The sequence below is a fragment of the Tenrec ecaudatus genome, chromosome 9 (assembly GCF_050624435.1).
Source record: "Tenrec ecaudatus isolate mTenEca1 chromosome 9, mTenEca1.hap1, whole genome shotgun sequence".
NCBI classification, from domain to species: Eukaryota; Metazoa; Chordata; class Mammalia; order Afrosoricida; family Tenrecidae; genus Tenrec; species Tenrec ecaudatus.
In genome coordinates this window covers 122,162,500-122,182,436 of record NC_134538.1, presented here as the reverse complement: position 1 = coordinate 122,182,436, position 19,937 = coordinate 122,162,500, and the positions used below count along the sequence as shown (strand labels likewise).

Below are 19,937 nucleotides of genomic sequence, written 5' to 3'. Positions count from 1 at the left end.
AGAAAACATGTAGGAGACCAAATATATCATGATAATTAAAATTAAATAATTAAAATCAGGATAATTGGTAAAATATGCCCTATTTAAAGATTCTCAAATTACTTAAAAAAATCTAAATTATAAACTATCTACTTTTAGACTACTTCTTTAAGCACATTTAAAATAAAATAACAGAAAAACATATTGCAATGATTTATGAGGCAAGTATAAAATAAATGTAGAGTTAATAAATCAATAATTATTCATTATTTATCAATAGCATTAATTAATAGCAGTGATTTTTAGGGAACCAAAAATACTATACTGGTAAAAATATTAAAACTAACAGGATATTTTATACTGATGAAAATTGACACAATATAAAATTAATTCTCATTAATTTTTTAAAATTCTAATTGTTAAAAGAATAATAAGGCCTCTTTTAAAATTTACAATCCCTACCTGGAACATAGTGCCAAGTAAGCAAGGTAAGCATGGACTTCCTTGCACTTACTTACTAATCTGTAGTGAATAACTTCTCATGGTTTAGGTGAAGCAAAAATACACATATAAACACATATTTTCCCAGAGGTGCACCCTTATACCATTGTACTCTACACTACTTTCAGGGTGGGGCATGGGGGGTGTATGATTTCAATATTCTATGCCCAATCAACTTATTTTTATTGGTGTCATCATTTTAATAAATATAGAACAAGTCTATTTGTTTCACATTTTCACTTGTATAGGATTTGGCTCAATATGCAAGTGCTACCCTGGTGGAACCCTGTGGTGCAGAGGTTTTGCGTTGGGCTGTGGTCCCCAGGGTGGGCGGTGGGAAGCCATCAGCAGCTCTGCGGGAGAAAGACTGGGCTTTCTCGTCCTTACACAGCTCCGGTCTGAGAAACCCTCTGGGAGTCCCTATGTGTCCCCATTGACTCAATGGCAGGGAGACCCCTATATTAACTTTAAGTTTGCATGATACACCTTTGTGATATTTTTGTTTTGTTGTTATTTTGTTTTAAATGTGCTTCTTGTAGACTGCTTGTAGATTAAAAAAAACTAATTTGAGAATCTCTTAATAGGGCATATTTTATAATTATATTTATCATTATATATAATGACTACTAATGTAATTATATTTGGTCTCATGCACATGTTCTACTACTTGGACTTTCTGTTTGCTTTCTTGCTTTTTATTCGCATTCGGTTTGATGTATATATTGTGTTATGCTTTTGGAAAGCTTTCATCGCCTTCTGATGATTTGTTATTTGTTCTTAAATCTCATATTGTTCTTTTTCAGAAACCCCTTCATTCCAAGGCTGAATTTTAACTCTCCATTTTCTATCTCATTGATTTTTAAACTTTCATCCTTCTCATTTCATTTTTATTTCAAGGGAATTCTTCAAATATACCATCTACTTACTAATTTGATCTCAGTAAGGGTCACGTTGGCTTTGGTGCCTTCAACCAAGTGACTCCTCATGCCAGACTGGGTTTCTCGTCATGAGCGCCACACTCTGCAGGCCACTGTTTCATCTCAGAATTAACCTTAGTCGGCGTTCATGTTTTTATTTCAGCTGCGACTCTCCTTATTACTTCCTACCTTCATGGTCTAAAATGCTCTCATGTCTTTTAATTTCCTTTCCAAAAATAATTTTCAGAGGGGTGCTTTCTGGTCTGTGTTTTGTTCTTGTCAGTAGACTCATGCCTTGATTAACAATCCAGTCCTGGCGTTTGCCAATAGACAAAGTGCATAGGTTACCCCAGGAGCCCTGGTAGCTCAACTCGTTAAGTTTTAGGCACCAACTGGAAGGTGGGTGGTTCACCTCTACTGTGTGGCTAAAGCTCACCAAGAACACCCACACTTCCCCACCTCTGGAAATCTGCTTTGATCAAGGTTACAGCCAAGAAAGCATGTCTGCTCTGTTACATGGGGTTTTAAGATGTGGAAAAAACTCCACAGCACCTAACAGTAATAAAAATTGCCCTGTGGAGCGGTTCAGGAACCCCGAGAGTGTAGTAGGTAGTGAGTTGGCCTGCTGACCTCCAAGATCAGCAGTTCAAATCCACTAGCCGATTTGCAGGAGGTTTACAATCTTGGAAACCCACAGAGGCCGTTCTACTGTGTCCTATCGGGTTGCTATGAGTCAGAATCGACTGGACGGCACTGATTTTGAATTTCTGAGTATGGAATAGTTCTACTCTGTAACACAGGGGCTTGCCATGAGTTAAAAGTGACTTCACAGTATTTGTGTGTGTGCGTTTATAGGTCGTATTTGGACTTCCCTCTACTCCCTTTGTCCTATCCCATCCCATCCCATCCATCCCATCCTGCCCCTTTCTCTTAATGGCTCCTTAGGTGCTAACAAAGTTCCCCTCTCAAATTACAGACGGAAGAAGAATTCCATCAATGCAACAGGCACGCATTAAACTCCTATGCCCATTAAACTGAAATGGGATCCCCTCTTCCCCTCTGCCTGTGCTGCTCGGTTCGTTGTAAACCTGACCAAACAGAAGCTAGACAAAATATTGATTCCCAGCATGCCCTGCTCACAGGGATCTTCCCATCTGTATATGCACCTGTAGGATGGCTATTTGGAAAGTCACCTCTCTTAGGATGTAATGTGCAACTTCCTGTCCTTTACTTCCTGAAATGCTTTTTAGAAGGAAGATGTAGTTTCCAAATAGAATGAAGAACAAAGGTTTCGATGGAAGAGACAGGAAATGATGACCAAGGGGGCTTCCAACCACTTTATAAAGCAAGGCCTACGTGGTGGGTGGGGGATGGTGCTGATACACAGAATGCATTCGTTTAGAGAAAGACATTGTAAAAAAGTTGAATTAAAGGCTTCTTCCAGCCTTAGGTTTCCTCTGGCTCAGAAGGAAATGATTCATAACTCATTGCTGGATTTCCTGTCGAATTTCATCGACCTTGTGTTTAGTGGAAATTTCTCCCAGATCATGCCGATACTTGACTGTTGGTCTTCGTTCTCCTCTGACGTGTTTTTCTATTGCACGTGCGTGCATAAGAAACTGCTTACCTTGATAATTTTTCCCCCAATGTGCGTTTTTTACAGAACATACCAGTTTTTAATTGAACAACTTATACACATGGTGTTTCCCCACAAAGTAACATTGTATATCCCCTTTCTCCCGGTGTGTCCTGTTTCCATTCCTAACTCTTCTGAATTGTGTCTAGGATAAATGCTGCCCGTTTGATAAAAATGGTTGATTATTCTACGGCGTGTGTGTCCCTCTGGCATTATCTCCCATATACTTGACTAAACGTTGAACTTGGGAGTGACCTTGGTCCTGGGACTGAATAATGGGTAAGGGCCATAGTTTTAGGGGCTCCGCCAGTATTTTCCAGACCTGTAAGCCGTCTTTATGATTTTTGAATTTTGTTCTATAGTTTTCCGCACTATATCCAGGACCTGCTAATGTTATCCCTTTCAGAGCAATTAGTAATGGTAGGCAGGCACCGTCTAGTTCTTCTGGTCAGGAGATCGTGAAGCTGATGTATGTATCTGCTGGGTTCTATTTATCTTCCAATTTTTGCGTTAGTCCAGGTAGTCTAGAGAAACAAATTCATGGACAATGATATGTGTATAAGAAAGAGCTTTATATACAAGAGTAATTGAATATTGAGAAAACATCCCAATCCAGTCCAGATCAAGTCCATAAGTCTGATATTAGCCCACATATCTGATACCCATTTATAAGTTCCTCTTCAGGCTCACAAAACACATGCATTGACTCCGAATGCAGGAAGACCACAGGCCAGTGGGTGGAAATTCTTGTGGATCCAGTGGTGGTGTAAGCATCTCAGAGCTGGGATGGGTCTCCACTTGGCTCTTCCGGCTCCAGAGCTCTGGCTGCATCAGTGTATCTCTATCAGGCTCCCCGTTGTTAATGTCTCACAGGGAGTGAGTGTGTGTCCCTACTACAGCGAGCTATTTATCTCATTAGCACCTCCAAATGAGGTCATCAAGATGCAACCTGATTGACAGGCTACCCTCTACCCTTGCACTCTTAAGTCTCAAAAATGGCAATAGATTATGTAGCTACCACAATTTTCACCCTTCTTTCCCCCAGATCGAGAATGGTCAGTAGTTGCATGTTAGAATGATCAGTAATTGCTGCTAATGAGCTTTTGGATCCTACCCTCACTACTCACCAAAGTAGGATGTGGAGCCTTGCCTCTGTAGATTGTCAGGCCCATTGATCTTGGGGTCCCCTGAGACCATGGTCCTGAGCCTCCAGGCCCCACGACTCATTCCCTCGATGTATTTGTTTATGTCTAAGAAGCGTTCATACCTTTGCTCCCTTGTTCTCCACCAGATTCACAGGTATATTTGCAACACAGGTACTCATGTACGAATTCCCTCTGTCAAACCTTTACATATTCATGGGCATACGGCCACTCTCCCGTGTCTGTCCACACATCTGCTCATAGATGCCCGTCACTGCAGGACTGGGCGTACAGCCGTATTGATCTCCGGTGTCATTTATTGTGCTGACCTCTGTCACATTGCATATTGCAAGTTCATGTGTGCCTGCACTCTGTGAGTTGGAACGGAGTCAATGGCTGTGAGTTTGGGTTTTTATTTTTTACCCTCTAGTTAGTGATTTTTCCTCACTTCACCTCTGACCCCTGGGAACCATCAAAAGTTTCCTTCCGTGTGCAAAACGATTCCTTTTAGAACAGTAGTCTCACACAACTCCTCCCCTTTGTAAGGGACTCATTTCACCTCCCTGTCCTCCAAGTTTATCCGCCTTATGAGGTGTTGCACGGAAGCATTGTTCTTTTTCTGTAAGCGATTCTCTTTTAATTCCCACTAAGATAAATTTCTCCTTTTTTCCTTTAAAATATCCTCACTCGATGCTTGTTTTCAGGAAAAAACAACCCCAAACCTCCTTCACTATGAACTGTAGAAATGCTAATTAAATTCTACTCAACTCACACACCACTACCATCTTTATCCAAGCTTTATTTACAGTTACTTGGTCTCTTTAAAAAACCCATGTGAACACCGTGGAGGGGTTGTGAGTTCAGTGTTGGGCTGCAGTTCGAGCCCGCCGGGGCTCCGATGGAGAAAGGATTTCCGCTCCTGAAAAGATGTAGAGTCTCAGACTCTCTAGAGAGTCACTGTGAGTTGGAATCAACTTGATGGCAGTAGGTTAAACCTCTTCACAGCCAATGCCATGACGGGACAAAACAGATCCTAGATTTTGTGGCGCCATGGTTAACTCTGGGGAAACTTGAACAAGCATCTGACTTAAATATAGGCTGAGAGGGTTTGAACAGGTATGATGGAAGATGATAACGATGGGGAGGAAGTCAGAGGAGCACCAGAGATGAGGGCCCTGAGGGGAAGGGGCATTGGAGGCTCCGAGGGTGTCCCTGGAAGGATTCTGAGCACCCTTCTGTTCATTGTTCCCTTCCGTACCCTCAAAACACGAGAGGTCTAAAATTGAGCACAAGGAAAAAGTGGACAGCCCGTTTCAGAATTTAGAGCCGATCTGACTAGCTCTGGGCTCCCAGAACGGTCTTTCTGGGCCTCTCTCTCTGGAATTGGCTGCAGAAATTGCATCATCCTTCTTTAATGATGCATAGTATTCCTTTGTGTGTGTGCAACATAGTTTATTAAATCAATTTTTCCAATGGGCACTTAGATTGTTTTCTTTCTTTCTTTTTTACTATTGGAAACAATTCATCACTTGTCTCTCCGATTGTTATACTGTCACACTTGTGTGTGCCTGGAAGCTTGGTCACTGGTATTGCAAATACTAGCAGGGCCCCAAGTGAACAGTTTCTATCGGAGCTTTCAAACTAAGAACAGATTTTGACGGAGGAAGGAATAGGCTCTCCATTTCTGAGGCATTAGCTACAGAAAGTCTTATGAATTGCAGTAGAACATTGTCAAACATATTGAAAGCTTGATGAACTGCAATGGAACATTTTCAGATATAGTGCCAGAAGATGGGCTCCCAGGGAAAGGCATGCAAAATATAACCGAAGAGCTGTCTCCTCAAAGTAGAACTGACCATAATGACATGAATGGAGCAATGCTTTGGGCTCTTCATTTGCTGAGGGCCATGACTCAAAAGGAGAAGCAACAGCTGAAAACATCTATTGATAATCCAACTGTACAAAGTATGAATCTAGGAAAATTAGAAGCCATCAAAAATCCAAATAGAACACATGAAGATTGATATTCTGCACATTAGTGAGCTGAAATGGACTGGGATGAATCATTGTGAATCAGTTATATGGTTTATTATTCAAGGAACGAAAAATTCAAGAAGAATGGTTTCACATTCCTCCACTAAAGAGCTTTCCAAGTTCCATCTTGAAGTATAATACTATTTGTGACAGGACAATATTCATACACATATAAAGAAATCCAGTTAATACAACTATTCTTCAAATTTACACACCAAACAGTAAAGCTGGCAACGAATAAACTAACGTATTCTATCAACTTCTTCAGTCTGAAATTGATCAAACATGCAATCAAGATGCACCCATAGTTATCGTCAATCAGAATGAAAAAATTGGAAACAAAGAGGAAGCAACAGTAGTTGGAAAATATGGCTTTGTAATAGAAATCGATATATAGGTGGAGATGACAGGATACAATTTTGAAAGGCTTCGTTATTACAAATACCCTTTTCCCCAGCAGTATAAACTGTGACTGTACACTTGGACTCCACCAGATTGAATACACAGGAATCAAATTGACTACATCTGTTGGAAGAGCTGAGGAACCCTTGTGGTGCAGTGGTTATGCATTGAGCTGATAACTGCAAGGTCAGCAGTTCAAAACTTCCAGCACTTCAGAGAGAGAAAGATGGGGCTTTCTACTCCCATAAAGAATTTATTTCTTGGAAACTCACAGGGGAAGTCCTACTCTGTCCTTTGGGGTCACTGTGAGTCAGCATTGACTCAATGGCAGTTAATTTTCTTTTTTTGGTTGTTGTTAGAAGAAATCACAGAGAAGCTGAATATCAGTAGCCAAAATGAGGCTAGTGCCTGATTGTGGAACAGACCATCAATTGCTCATTCATGTCGAATTTGAAGAAAAGTAAAACAAGTCCACAAGAGCCAAAATACAACCTTGAGTATATCCCTCCTAAATTAAATGAACGTCTCAAGAAGAGATTTGACTCACAGAACACAATTGCAAAAGATCTGATGAACTGTGGGAGAACTTCAAGAACATTAGTCATGAAGAAAGCAAAAGGTCATTAAGAAGGCAGGAAAGAAAGAAAAAATCAAAGTGGATGTCAGAAGAGACTTTGAAACTTGCTCATAATTGTAGAGAGATAAGGCAAATAGAATAAATGGTGAAATCAAAGAGCTGAATAGAAAATTTTGAAGGGCAGCTCAAGAGGCCAACGTCATATATTATAATGAGATGTGCAAAGACCTGGAGTTAGAAAACCAAATGGGAAGAGCATGCTCAGCATATATTAAGCTGAAAGAACAGAAGAAAAAATTAAAGCCTTCAGTTGCAATATTGAAGGATTCACCGGACAAAATGTTGAATGATGCATAAAGCTCAAAATAAACCGGAAGGAGTTCACAAAATCACTGTACCAAAACCAGCTGGTAGACATCGAACCATCTCAATAGGTAGCATACGATTAAGAACCAATGGTACTGAAGGAAGAAGTCCAAGCTGTGCTGAAGGTCTTAGCAAAAATCAAAATTCTAGGAAATGACAGCATACCAACTGAAATGTTTAAATAAGCTGATGAAGAACTCGGAGCTCTTATTTATCTAGGTCAGGAAACTTGGAAAACAGCTTCTGGTCAACCAACTGGAAGAGATCCATATTCCCATTCCAAAGAAAGACGATCCAGCAGAATGCAGGAATTATCAAACAATACATTACTACTGCGCGCAAGTAAATTTGGCTGAAAATAATTCAATAACAGTTGCAGCAGCACATCAACCAGAAATTCAAGCTGGATCCAGAAGAGGACGTGGAACAAGGAATATTATTGCTGATGTCAGATGGATCTTGGCTTGAAGCAGAAAACAGCAGAAATACATTTACTTGTATTTAATTGGTTATGCAATAGCATTCAGTTCTGTGGCTCATAACCAACTATTGATAGCATCCAGAAGAATGGGAATTCCAGAACACTTCATTGTGCTCATGTAGAACCTGTCCATGGACCAAGAGGAAGTCATTCAAACAGAGCAAGAGACTATTGTGTGGTGTAAAATCAGGAAAGATGTGCATCAGGCTATATCCTTTCTCCATACTTATTCAATCTGTCTGCTGGGCAAATCGTCCAAGAAGCTGGGATACATGAGGAAGAGCACAGCATCGGGATTGGAAGAAGTCTTGTTAACAACCTTCGACATGCACAACCTTGCTTGCTGAAATCAAGGAAGACTTGAAGCAGTTGATGATGAAGATCGAGGATTTAAGTCTTCAGTGTGGATAACAGCTCTAGATAAAGAAAACAAAAATCCTCACAACTGAACCAATAGGTAACAAGATAAACAAAGAAAAAGCTTAAGTTGTCAAGAATTTCATCTTACTTGAATCCACAGTTAATGCTCATGGAAGCAGCAGTCAATCTCCTTAATGTATTGAAAAGCAAGGATGTCACTTCTAGATGTACAGCCAGAATGCTCCTTAGAAGCAAGAATGGTGAGCCTTTGTCTCACATATTTTGGACATGCTGTCAGGAGAGACCAGCCCCTGGAGAAGGGTCTGGTAAAGTAGAAGGCCAGCAGAAAGGAGAAACTTTCAAGGACATAGGTGGACACAGGGCCTGTAACAATGGCTCAAACAAGAACAATTGTGAGGATGGTACTGGACCAGGCAGCGTTTTGTTCTGTTGTGCATAAGGTCCCTCTGTGTCAGAACAGACTTGAGAGCACACAACAACAACGTTGTAAACACTGCTACAATGAAGATGGGTATACATAGAGCTAGTCTTGTAGCTATATATTTCTTTAGTATATACACCAAGTAATGGGATACCTGGGAACCTGATCACAGTTTCTTCCAATAATGAAATGGCCTCTGATGAGCCATCTGTTTTCTCATCATGCCACTTAATTAAGTGGACAAATGAACAATGAAATAATTTTATTAATACTTTCCCCATTGCTATCATTTGTACGTGTTCTATTACATTAAAAATACATAATCAACTTTGGTTTTAAAATGTTGACAAATTACCAATTCATAAATATTAATTATTTTGAAATGTATCAGGCATAGTAATTAGTCTTTTAAAGTATCCTGTGTCATGTTTTTCTCACTCTTTCCCACAGCCTCGGTGATGAAGGACTCAGACAATTTCTTGACGGTCCTGTGAGCATAAAGATGAGAGAGTTGAATTTAAATAACTGCATCCACCTGGGTGACACTTCTCTGGTGAAACTATCCGAGCGGTATGACAGACTACTTATTTTCCATCATTTTGTTAACAATTTGCATACTTGCCAAGAAATCAGACTTAAATCATTTGGAAAATATTAGAGGTGCCCAGATTTTGGTCCTGCACTTAGTAACACCAGATAGAAGAGACACAGTCACAGACGGAGCTAATCTTTGATTATACCTAACATATTACTTACTAATTTCAACCTAGACGAAGTTGGAGTCAGTCACTCATCTCTATACATGGGCGACATCTGTACATGTTTCCAGGATGTAACTATTTATAAATCTCTTATTTCAGCTTTTCCCAAGAGACTCTGAGGCTGGCGGGTTTATCTTTAATACCAGTCAGCGTTACATGTGCTCTAAAGGTCAAGACCAATTTCTCTAGCAAACTTTAAAAATATAAGTGAGAAACTTAACTTTTCACTCATAGTGGTTATTTATCGTGATGCTTACTGGATACATTTTAGGTGTGTGCATATGATATTTTGTTCTTACTAGAAATGGTATTTGTAACACAAAACTAAGTAATAGTAAGAAAGATTTATATGTAATAATCCTCCTCACTTTCACTCAATTTGGCAATTCCAAAATTATTTTCGTTTCAAAGCTTACTGTATATATTCGAGTATATGCCGACCTGCATATCAGCGGAGGCACCTAATTTTACCACAAAAAATTGCATTAAAAATGTGCTGAAAACTAAGCGTATACATGAGTATATAGGTGCTTTCATGTGAAGGGAAATCATTGCTTAGATATCATTTGCTCTCTCCACAGTTTTTATATAGAGAAATTACTACAGACAATGTGACCGAAAGTTAATATTGATTCACTGTGATATTTTCTTTCAGGTGCCCTAATTTAACCTACTTGAATTTAAGAAACTGTGAACATTTGACTGACATAGGAATTGAGCATCTTGTAAGCATCCATTCCTTGGTATCTGTGGATCTCTCCGGAACAGCCATCTCTAATCAGGTAAACAACAACAACATTTAGTAACTTTTGCTGTTTTCTGCAATGTAACCATTTGACATTTGTAAACAATGAAAATAATCACAATTTTTATTAAATTATCAAACTATAGAAGGTGAGGTTTTTAATATTGTTTCTGGAATAGTGATAGATGAAGATTTTTGTAAATCAATGGTCTTGTTTCTCTGTTTAAAAAGCAGCTGTCTTAGTTTTCTAGAGCTACTATAATTGAAACTATAGCTTTCACCAGCAGACTTATTTCTTCACAGTTTAGGCGGCTAGAAGTCTGAAGTTGAGATGTAGTGTCTGGAGGAAAGTGTTCTCTGTGCGTAGATTCTGGAGGAAGGGCCTTATCTCTTAGCTTCTGCTCCTGGGTGATGGTCATGTGGTGTGGCATCCATCTTCCCCCAGCTCTGCTTTTGTAAATAGTTTATTTAATCTCTTTTATTAAAAAAATTAAACCGTTTTATTGACGTGTAATTCACATGTCTTACAATTCAGTGGGTTAAACTTATTACAAAGGGCTGTGCACTACAATGACTTTAGAACATTTCTTCACTCTTGCACACATTGTTCTTAGCTCCCCGTTTCCCCCAACCTCCCCTGCCACAACTCTAAGGAACTATCAATACAATTACGCTCTCTATAGATTTATCTTTCCTGGACGCCATATACAGGAAAACATACCCCCCCACACACACCACACACACACACACACACCACACACACACACTACACACACACCACACACACACCACACACCCACACTCACACACACACCACACACACACATTCACACACACACATTCACACACACACATTCACACACACACCACACACACACACCACACACACGCACACACCACACACACACACCACACACACCCACACTCACACACACACCACACACACACACACCACACACACACACGCACACACCACACACCACACACACACCACACACACACCACACACACACACCACACACACACACACCACACACACCACACACACACCACACACACACACACACCACACACACACCACACACACACACCACACACACTCACATACCACACACACACACCACACACACACACACTCACACACACACTCACACACCACACACACACCACACACACACACACCACACACACACACACACACACACACTAACAAAATAAAACCACCCAAAAACCTCAATCAAAAAGAAAGCAGGCGGTAATAAACCTCGAGCAGGTTTTTAGGGTGGACAAGCAGAGGTCTTGCCTCCGGTGAAGCCTCTCTGACCAGGAGCGTGAAGCGCTTTGCTATCAGACAGATCCCATCGGAAAGTGGACGAATGCAGATGTAGTTAGGATAAATTTAATATCTTAGAGTTTGATCCCCATTTGACCCATTTTAATTTGTTATAGTTTTTTATTTTGTCTGCCTTTTCTTATTACTGCTTTCCATTGAGGTTTCCTCGGTTTGTTTTATTTCTTGTTATTTGCTTTTTCTTTCGTATGATTTTCTGTACAGGAAATCCAGGATAAGCAAATCTATAGGGCAGTAACTGGATTGATGGTTTCTTAGGGGTGTGGCAAAGACGGTTGAGTGGAAATTCAGAGCTAGTACCAATGAGTACAAGAAAAGAAATTGTTCAGAAATTGTGCTGGTGATTGCTCAACACTTTTGAGTAGGATTGAATTACTGAATTGTACCATACATGAAATCTATGTCAATAAAATTAAAAACTAAAAAGACTACCTGAGTACCTTGATATCTAACACTTTAGTTCAAGATTAGGTCTAGAAATAACCCCATGAAATCTACAATAAGGATACATTTTAGGAAACTTGTTATATGCAAACTGAAGCTGGTGCTCCTCAGAGGTGAAACTCAGGTCATGGTCAACCTACCACTCCACTGGCCTCATTGAAAAGGCGATGAGCCCCGGGAGATTTGCCAAGGTTTTGGTAGACGTTAGTGGTCTGTAAATAGCAGAGAATACCAGAAAGATATCTACGGTACTTGTGTTTTAGCATCTATAGCAAAGGTTCTCAACCTTCCTCATGCCGCGACCCTTTAATACAGTTCCTCATGTTGTGGTAATCCCAACCATAAAATTATTTTTGTTGCTACTTCATAACTGTAATTTTGTTACTGTTATGAGTCAGACGACTACTGTGAAAGGGTCGTTTGACCCCCCAAAGGGGTCGCAACCCACAGGTTGAGAACCGCTGAACTATACACAGACTTTCACCTGTGTGGGTCTTAACAACTATTAGTAACATTGAGAAGAATGGGAATTTCCAAACAATTCATTGTGGTCATTCAGAACCTGTGCTTGGACCAAGAGGAAATCGGTTGAATAAGACAAGGGAATGCTTTGCAGTTTATAACCAGGGAAGGCTGTATCCTTTTGCCATACTTATTTAATCTGTATGTTGAGTAAATTATCCAAGAAGCTGGATTATATGAAGAAGAATGTGGTGTCAGAATTGGAGAAAGGCTTATTAGCAACCTTTGATATACAAATGGTATAACCTTGCTTGTGAGGAGTACTTGAAGGTCTTGCTGTTGAAAATCCAAGATTGTAGCCTTCAATATGGATTGGGACTGAATGTAAAGAAAATCCAAATCTTCATAGCTGGAAGATGACAATAAACAGAGAAAAGATTGAAATTGTCAAGGATTGCATTTTGCTTAGATCCATAGGCAATATTCATGGAAGCCACAATCTCAATAAATCAAATGCATTGGGCACACCTGTTACATAAGCCCTCTTTGAAATGTTCTTTAAGGACTAATGTGCATCCGACCCAAGCCATAGTATTTCTGTTCTCTTATTTACACGTGAGAGTTGGACAATGAGTGAGGAAGACCTTGGAAGAATTGATGCGTTTACATTCTAGTGGAAGAATATTGGAAGTACCATGGACCACTAGAAGAACAAATCTGTCTTAGAGGATGTAAAGCCAAAAACATTCCTTTGGACATACTGTCAAGAGTGACTTGTACCTGGAAAAGGACACTTTGCTTAGTAGAGGTTCAGCAGGAAACAGGAAGACCCTGAACAACAATGATTGACATAGCGACGACACTGAAGGGTTCAAACACAACAACAATCACAGCTATCGTACAGGACCAGGCAGTGTTTTATTCTGTTGTGCATAGCATGGCTGTGAATCCGAACTGGCTCGATGACACCTGACAACAACAAGCGATGCTAGATTATTAACCCAAAGGTGGCCAGTTTGTATCCATCAGTGCGACCATAGAGGAAAAGCCTGGAAATCTGGATCTTTCAAGATTACAGCCAAGAAAACCCACTCGAGTAGTTCTACTCTGTAATACAGTGACTCAAAGGTAATGGGAATTGGATAAGGAATGTACTGCTTCTATTCAGTCAGTGCATTGGGAGGGGAACAGGAAAACAGCAAACAGGCGAGGAACCTTAGAAAACTTCAACAACAACAACAACAACAAACAACAACAACAAAACTAACAGCCATCAAGTCAATTCCAACTCATGACGACCTCCTAGAACAGAGTAGAACTTGCATTTCTGAGACTTTAAATCTTGAAGGGTGTCGACAGCTTTATCTTTCTCTTGCATCCTTTAGAAAGAGACTCTGAAAGTTTAAGAGATAATGATTTACCCATTCCAAGTTTAATTCTATTCTCAAGTCTCTGTTTATATTTTGTTTTACTTGCCTAGCTCCCTCTCCCTCTTCATTTCTGTGTCTTCGAAATATCAAGTTGCAGGAGTATTACATGACCACAAAAATCTGTCAAATAAGTATCATCTCCAGCTACCTTTAGTGCGCTTCTGGGAATATCCCTATGCCTCCATGCATCGCATTCGTTATTTCCTCTGATGTTATTAATTTCCATCCTTCCAGATAGGATATGCTTGTTAAATCTTTATTCATATCTCAAGACTGGGATTAAATATCACCAGTCTGTGAGGACTGTGTGTCTCTGAGTTAGTCAGTTTATTGTGCCAACCTGGCTGATAAACACATGTGGGGTTAATTGAAGGGCGAAGGGATAAATGGCTCAGTGAGCCTCGCCTTTCTAGTTCTCGGGTCTCTTGCTTTGTGATGGTCACCCCAAGGTGCAGCTGCCTTAGCAGTTCCCTGCTTCAGCTTGCAAGGCTGATTTCCTGCAAGACATCTCTGAGGAGGAGCCGCATGGACCTACCCTGATGCAGCACTGGGTGCTGGAGCAGCCGTGTGGAGACCCCTGCCAGCACTGAGATGCTTACACATTCACTGACTCGGCTTTCCTCTTGCAGTTGGCATCTTTGCGTCTGTTTTGTGAGATGGAGGAGGACTTTGTGGACTGCTGTTGGACATATGGGTTAATGTTGGACTTGTGGGCTTGGGCAGCACTGGGTTGGGATGTTGTCTTGATGAACATTTAACCTTTATATAAAACTCTCTCTTATACATGAGTTGCTGTGGATTTGTTTCTTTAAAGTACCCAGACTAACACAGTCTCCTTTAACATGATCTGTTTCTGACTGCACATTACCTGTGCTGTGTTCAACGTCCCCTTCCATCCAGGGAGCACTTTTTGCTGAGAGACTGAGTCTGTTCATCAGTTTAGGTTCCTTCCTTCCTGTATCTGCAAGTGAACTTTGACCTAGCCTCCAATCCTCTCACTCAAGAGTCTCCTCCCTTCTTCTTTGGAGGATGGTCTAAGTGTGGTATCTGATTGGAAGTGCGTGTTGGGAGCAGCTACACAGAGCCAACTCATCTTGGCTGGCATCCATGTCTGGCCTTCTCAGAGTTGTCTTCTATAAAAGCTAGAATCCATTGAGATGTCTGAAGGCCCATGTGCTTTTTATTTCCTCTTGAAGTAGATCCCACACTTGCTTTCCTTGTTCCAACTTCCAAGCCCTTTCCCTTCAAGTCTTCAGACTTCCTTGCCATATATGGGCCTTTCCAGGGCACGGGTCCCAAGACCTATATCCAGTGCAGCCATTTTCTCATGGATTGTTGGGCATCAGGGCCATGCCTCACCCCTTCCCTGCTGCATTACAGAGCGGCTGACCCAGGCAGGTTGAACTTCCCATGGCAGCTAGAATGCTTCATATAGTTGGGCTTGGATCATATGAAGCATTTGTGAGAGATTGGAAGGTCAAAAGGAGGAAGAGCCCGGGGTCTCCCCCAATTTCTGTGTTTCGTCATTAGCAGCTGCATTTCCTCAGTGTTCCACTTCCTCTGAACAGGTCTGCTGGATGACCTTGACCTCTGGGCTCCAGTAACACCACCTCCTCCTTTTGTCCTTCCACCCTGGGTAGCTGTGGCTTCCTGCTGCTGCTTCTCTCTAGATTGTGTTATTATTCCGGTTGGCTTCTGGGTTCCCCATCACCTGTGTAAACCATTCCTAATCACCATGAAAATGTCCTCAGTTACATATAAGGGAAACGGCAAAAAAATTGGTGGAAATTTTCCGTCTATTTTTTGAATTCCAATTGTTTTCCCATGAACTTTTGCAAGTCCCCTTATGTTCAGTGTTTCTCTTTCCCTTGTTGGGTCTTATCTGATACAGCGATGGGCACAGGAGCTCTCTGCAGTCTTCTTGTTCTCCAGGCCCAAGATACATACAGGTCCCCACCCTGGGGAAAAGGAGAATGGGTTTCCGTTTACCCTCTGCTTCCCAAACCCTCCCAGCAGCTCTTTCTTGCTCTGAAACCCAGGGAGGTTCGAGAACAAGGCCTCCTATGGGGGATTCCCCCGCACCTTGTGCTATTGCGGCCCTCTGGTCCCTTTCCCTTCTCTCCCATTTTCCCGTCCCTCAGCCCGCCTCTCCCTTTCTTCTTCACGCCTCTCCTTTCTCGTGAACTGGACTCCATCTAATCTGGGAGTGGAAAAAATGTTCAAACCAATTACATCATTTTTTGATGGGTCATAAGGTACCCAGAAAAAGAACACCAAAGCACATTATTAAATCGATCAAATTGTAATCCCACGACAGTTTTCACCACATGCCTGATGCTCAATAAATATTTGTTAACTGAATGAATTCCTACTCTTGGGTCTAGCGCACAGGAGCCTTGAGTGTGTGTGTGTCCGTCCAAGTGGACGAGGGGAACAAATCCAGGGACACTCACAGATGTATAGGAAAGAACTTTATATTAACGAGGAATTGTTTATTAAGAAACATCCCATCCCAGTCCAGATCAAGTCCATAAGTCTGATATTAGCCCATATGTCTGATACTAGTCTATAAATTCCTCTTCAGACTCACGTAACACATGCAATGATACAGAATGCAGGACGATCACAGGCCAGTGGGTAGAAGGTCTTGTGGATCCAGTGGCAGTGGAAGCATCTCAACAGTGTTGCGGGTCTCTCTGTGTCTCCTCCAGGTCTCTGAGAGTTTCAACAGCAGGAAAGGGAAGCAGAGAGAGTGGGTTCTGGCCTTTAGTGAGCTATTTATCTCTGTCACACCTCCAAATTAGGTCATCCCCCTGCGACCTGATGGACAGGCTAGACTCCACTTCTTTGCTCAAGTTGACAGGAGATTATGTACCGGTCACAGTGCATTCGTTGTACAAATATTTCACTGAAAGGCTTGTGGTTTGAACCCACCAGCTTCTCCATGGGAGAAACATGCGCCAGTCTGTAGATTTCGGTAAAGATTTACCATCTTGGAAATCCCATAGGGCAGTTCTGTATTGTTCTATTGAGCCTCTATGAGTTGGAACCAATTTGATGGCAATGGGGTTGGATTGTTTGTTTGGGTTTTTTTGTTTGTTTGTTTTGGTACTTAGAAAAACCTACCTTTGTTTTTAGCATTTGGGGAAAACTCAGTTTTCATTTCCAAAGAAATAAAAGATTTCAGTAAAATTCATGTACCGAGGAGAAGTTCAGAAGCTAGGAGCATGCGTGTATCTCCAGGTTCTGTTCACGGCTTCTATTTTCTTGTGCAAACTAAACATCATCTGTGACAGCTGCTGTGTGCGTCTGTAGGGAAGGCTGCTGCTGGTTCTCGGCTGAAAGGCTGAAGAAGAAGGCTCCTGTTGTTTTCTTCTTCTGCGTCGGTTACACTCTGAGCTCAAAGAGCAGTGATGGGCACTGAGAACTCCGCCACAGCTGTGGAAGCTAACCGCAAACAGTCCAGTGGGAGTGAGTCAGCCCAGACGGGCACCGTGGGCAGCTAAATGCCGCCTGACTGTGGGTCCGATGAAGTACAAATTTGCCTGAAGATGTAACAGTCCGGAATTTACATCTGGAATGTTAGTAGATATTCACCAAAGATAAAAATGTGACCGTGTATGCCTTTGGAGGGGAAACGGTTTCTTAGGCTTTCTAACAATATGTTCATTCTTCATCCTTCCAGTTAGGATTAGTCTACCCGTTTAGTTCACAAATCCCTAGTGCAATTGCATGAGCCTTGGTGCTGGGGAGAGGCTGGAATGGACGGACTCATCCTGACCTCGTCTCCTAGCCCTGACATTCTAGGGGGAAGGTGGACACGGAGCAGTCCTTATAAAGTGCGATGCTCGCAGGGAACGAAGAGAAAGGAGAGCTGCTGGCTGGGAGAGTCAGCCAAAGACACCCTGCTTGGAGAGGAGCAGGGTGTGCAGTGAGCCAGAGCGACAGCCCACACCGAGGGCACGGAGGTTTAAAATAGGCGGCGCCAAGGAAACCTGAGCATTTGGTCATGGCTGGATCAGGCGGTGAGGTGAGGCAGAAACCTGTGGTCCATAGAGCACCAGGAGGCTTTGGCTTCTGTCATTTGGGCCATGGAAAGACATTCAGTGTTGTCGACTAGACTGTTTATCATATTAGACTTACAATGCCATTTTAAATATCTATTTAGAGAGCCCTGAAAATATATACGCACTACCGACTGAATAATCAGCTGGAATAAAGCCAAAATCCAGGCGCAAATTTGTAGGTGTGTAATTAGGGCTGAAGTGAGGGGGATGCTGGTCAGGATGAAGCACAATCAGCAGATTTGGGAGACATGTAGGAAGAAGGAATCAAGAGCGGTATCCTGAGTGCTGGCTGAATGAAGCATTTGGAAAAACAGCGTCACTTACTGAGGTGGGAGAGGAGGTGGAAGGGCAGGCTTAGTGCAGGCTAGGGGAGAAGGGCACACTCCATTATTACCCTGAGCTACTGAGAGTTAGTCGATTACTTTATATGCTCCCTTTAGCCATAATTCCTTATGTAATGTCTGATCATTATAATTCTGGTTTGTTACCTTTGGCTTTAATCCTACTCGGGAGGGAGTTCCTATTGTGCTAATGGCCAGGATTAAGGGGGAATTAAGTCTCCAATTTAGTAGGGGGTGTGAACCAAGTCCCTACCCTTTGTTTCCTTGGGGATGTGATCCAAAGCCACCCCTCTGTGTGTAAAAGCTACCTCAGAAGCAGGAGCACAGAGAGAAACCCGGGACCATCAGAGGAAGAGCTATCAGTGGGGCACAGTGGGGCTGAGACCGGAGGCCCAGACGAGAAGACCACGAGAGAGAACAGAGCAGCAGTACGGAGACTGTGAGACCGAGCAGTGGGGTGGCTTCCTGGTCCGCAGAGACCGAGGGAGGTCAAGGGACCATGTGGCCGGGAGGGAGGCTGAGGGCTAGAGACAGACTTGGCTGCTGGCCGAGGAGAGGTGTTGCTGAGGCCCGTCTCCTTACTGCGTTATGATCCTGACTTGTGATAACCTGCTTACTTCTCTAATAAACTCCGGTAATTGTGAGTTTTGTCAGGTGCTTCTGTGTAGTCATTGCAATGACTTCTCCAACCCAGCTGAGAGGTGGGATGTCTGGGGAAGAACAGGTGTCAGATAGGTAAAAAAAAAATGGAGGGCACAGTCCCATGGAACCCCTGCCTCCTGTGATAGAGAAGCTAGAGGAGGGGAGATGTGGCCCCCGTGCTGAATTTGCCAGTACCCACCAAGCACCTTTATAAGCATGGAGAGCTCAGGGAATGCACGAGGGAAGTAATTTAAACTTACTCCCCAGAAGTAGAAGAGTCTTTAGAATTTCAGAGTATAAAGAGGCATTGAGTTTGAAAAATCATGGAAACTCATGAGGAAATTAATCAGCAAAGTCAAGAATCCAGATATTTAGACCTCTAGGGAAAAACAACAAACAACCCGCCTGCTACCAAGTCAATTCTGACTGAGAAAAACCCTCTGTAAGGTTCCTGAGACGGTACGTCTTTAGGGGAGCTGAAAGCCTCCTGTTTCTCCAGGGAAAGTCAGCAGTCCACCATTGCCACCAGCCTGAGTGCATTTAAATGGGGGCAGCAAGAGGAAAGTACAGTCACTTCAAACCTCATATGTTCCTATGACAGTGTTATTGTCCTATGTTGTTGCTTTTGTGGAACATATGACTAACTTATTATATCATCCACGAGTAAGAACTCGTTTAAGAAGTTATCTAATAAGCACATTTTGAGGAAAGAGAAAATATGCCAATTTCCCTCTTATAGTATAAAGAGAGCAGGGTAAGGGAAATAGCTTACTAATGTGACGTTATCTTGCAGTATCTTTGAAAAATCTTTAAACCATTCCTTCCCTGCCTCAGAAACTAGAGCTACAGCTCTGTGA

General features: G+C 42.0%; 1 protein-coding gene across 1 annotated transcript in view; it reads left to right on the top strand.

The window, feature by feature from the left end:
* Nucleotides 1-19,937, top strand: part of FBXL13 (F-box and leucine rich repeat protein 13) — a 245,272-nt gene that overhangs the window by 180,297 nt on the left and 45,038 nt on the right. The window contains exons 16-17 of the mRNA XM_075557360.1: nucleotides 9,288-9,407; nucleotides 10,254-10,380. Of these exons, the coding sequence (XP_075413475.1) occupies nucleotides 9,288-9,407; nucleotides 10,254-10,380 (247 nt within the window). The remainder of the gene's footprint in view (nucleotides 1-9,287; nucleotides 9,408-10,253; nucleotides 10,381-19,937) is intronic.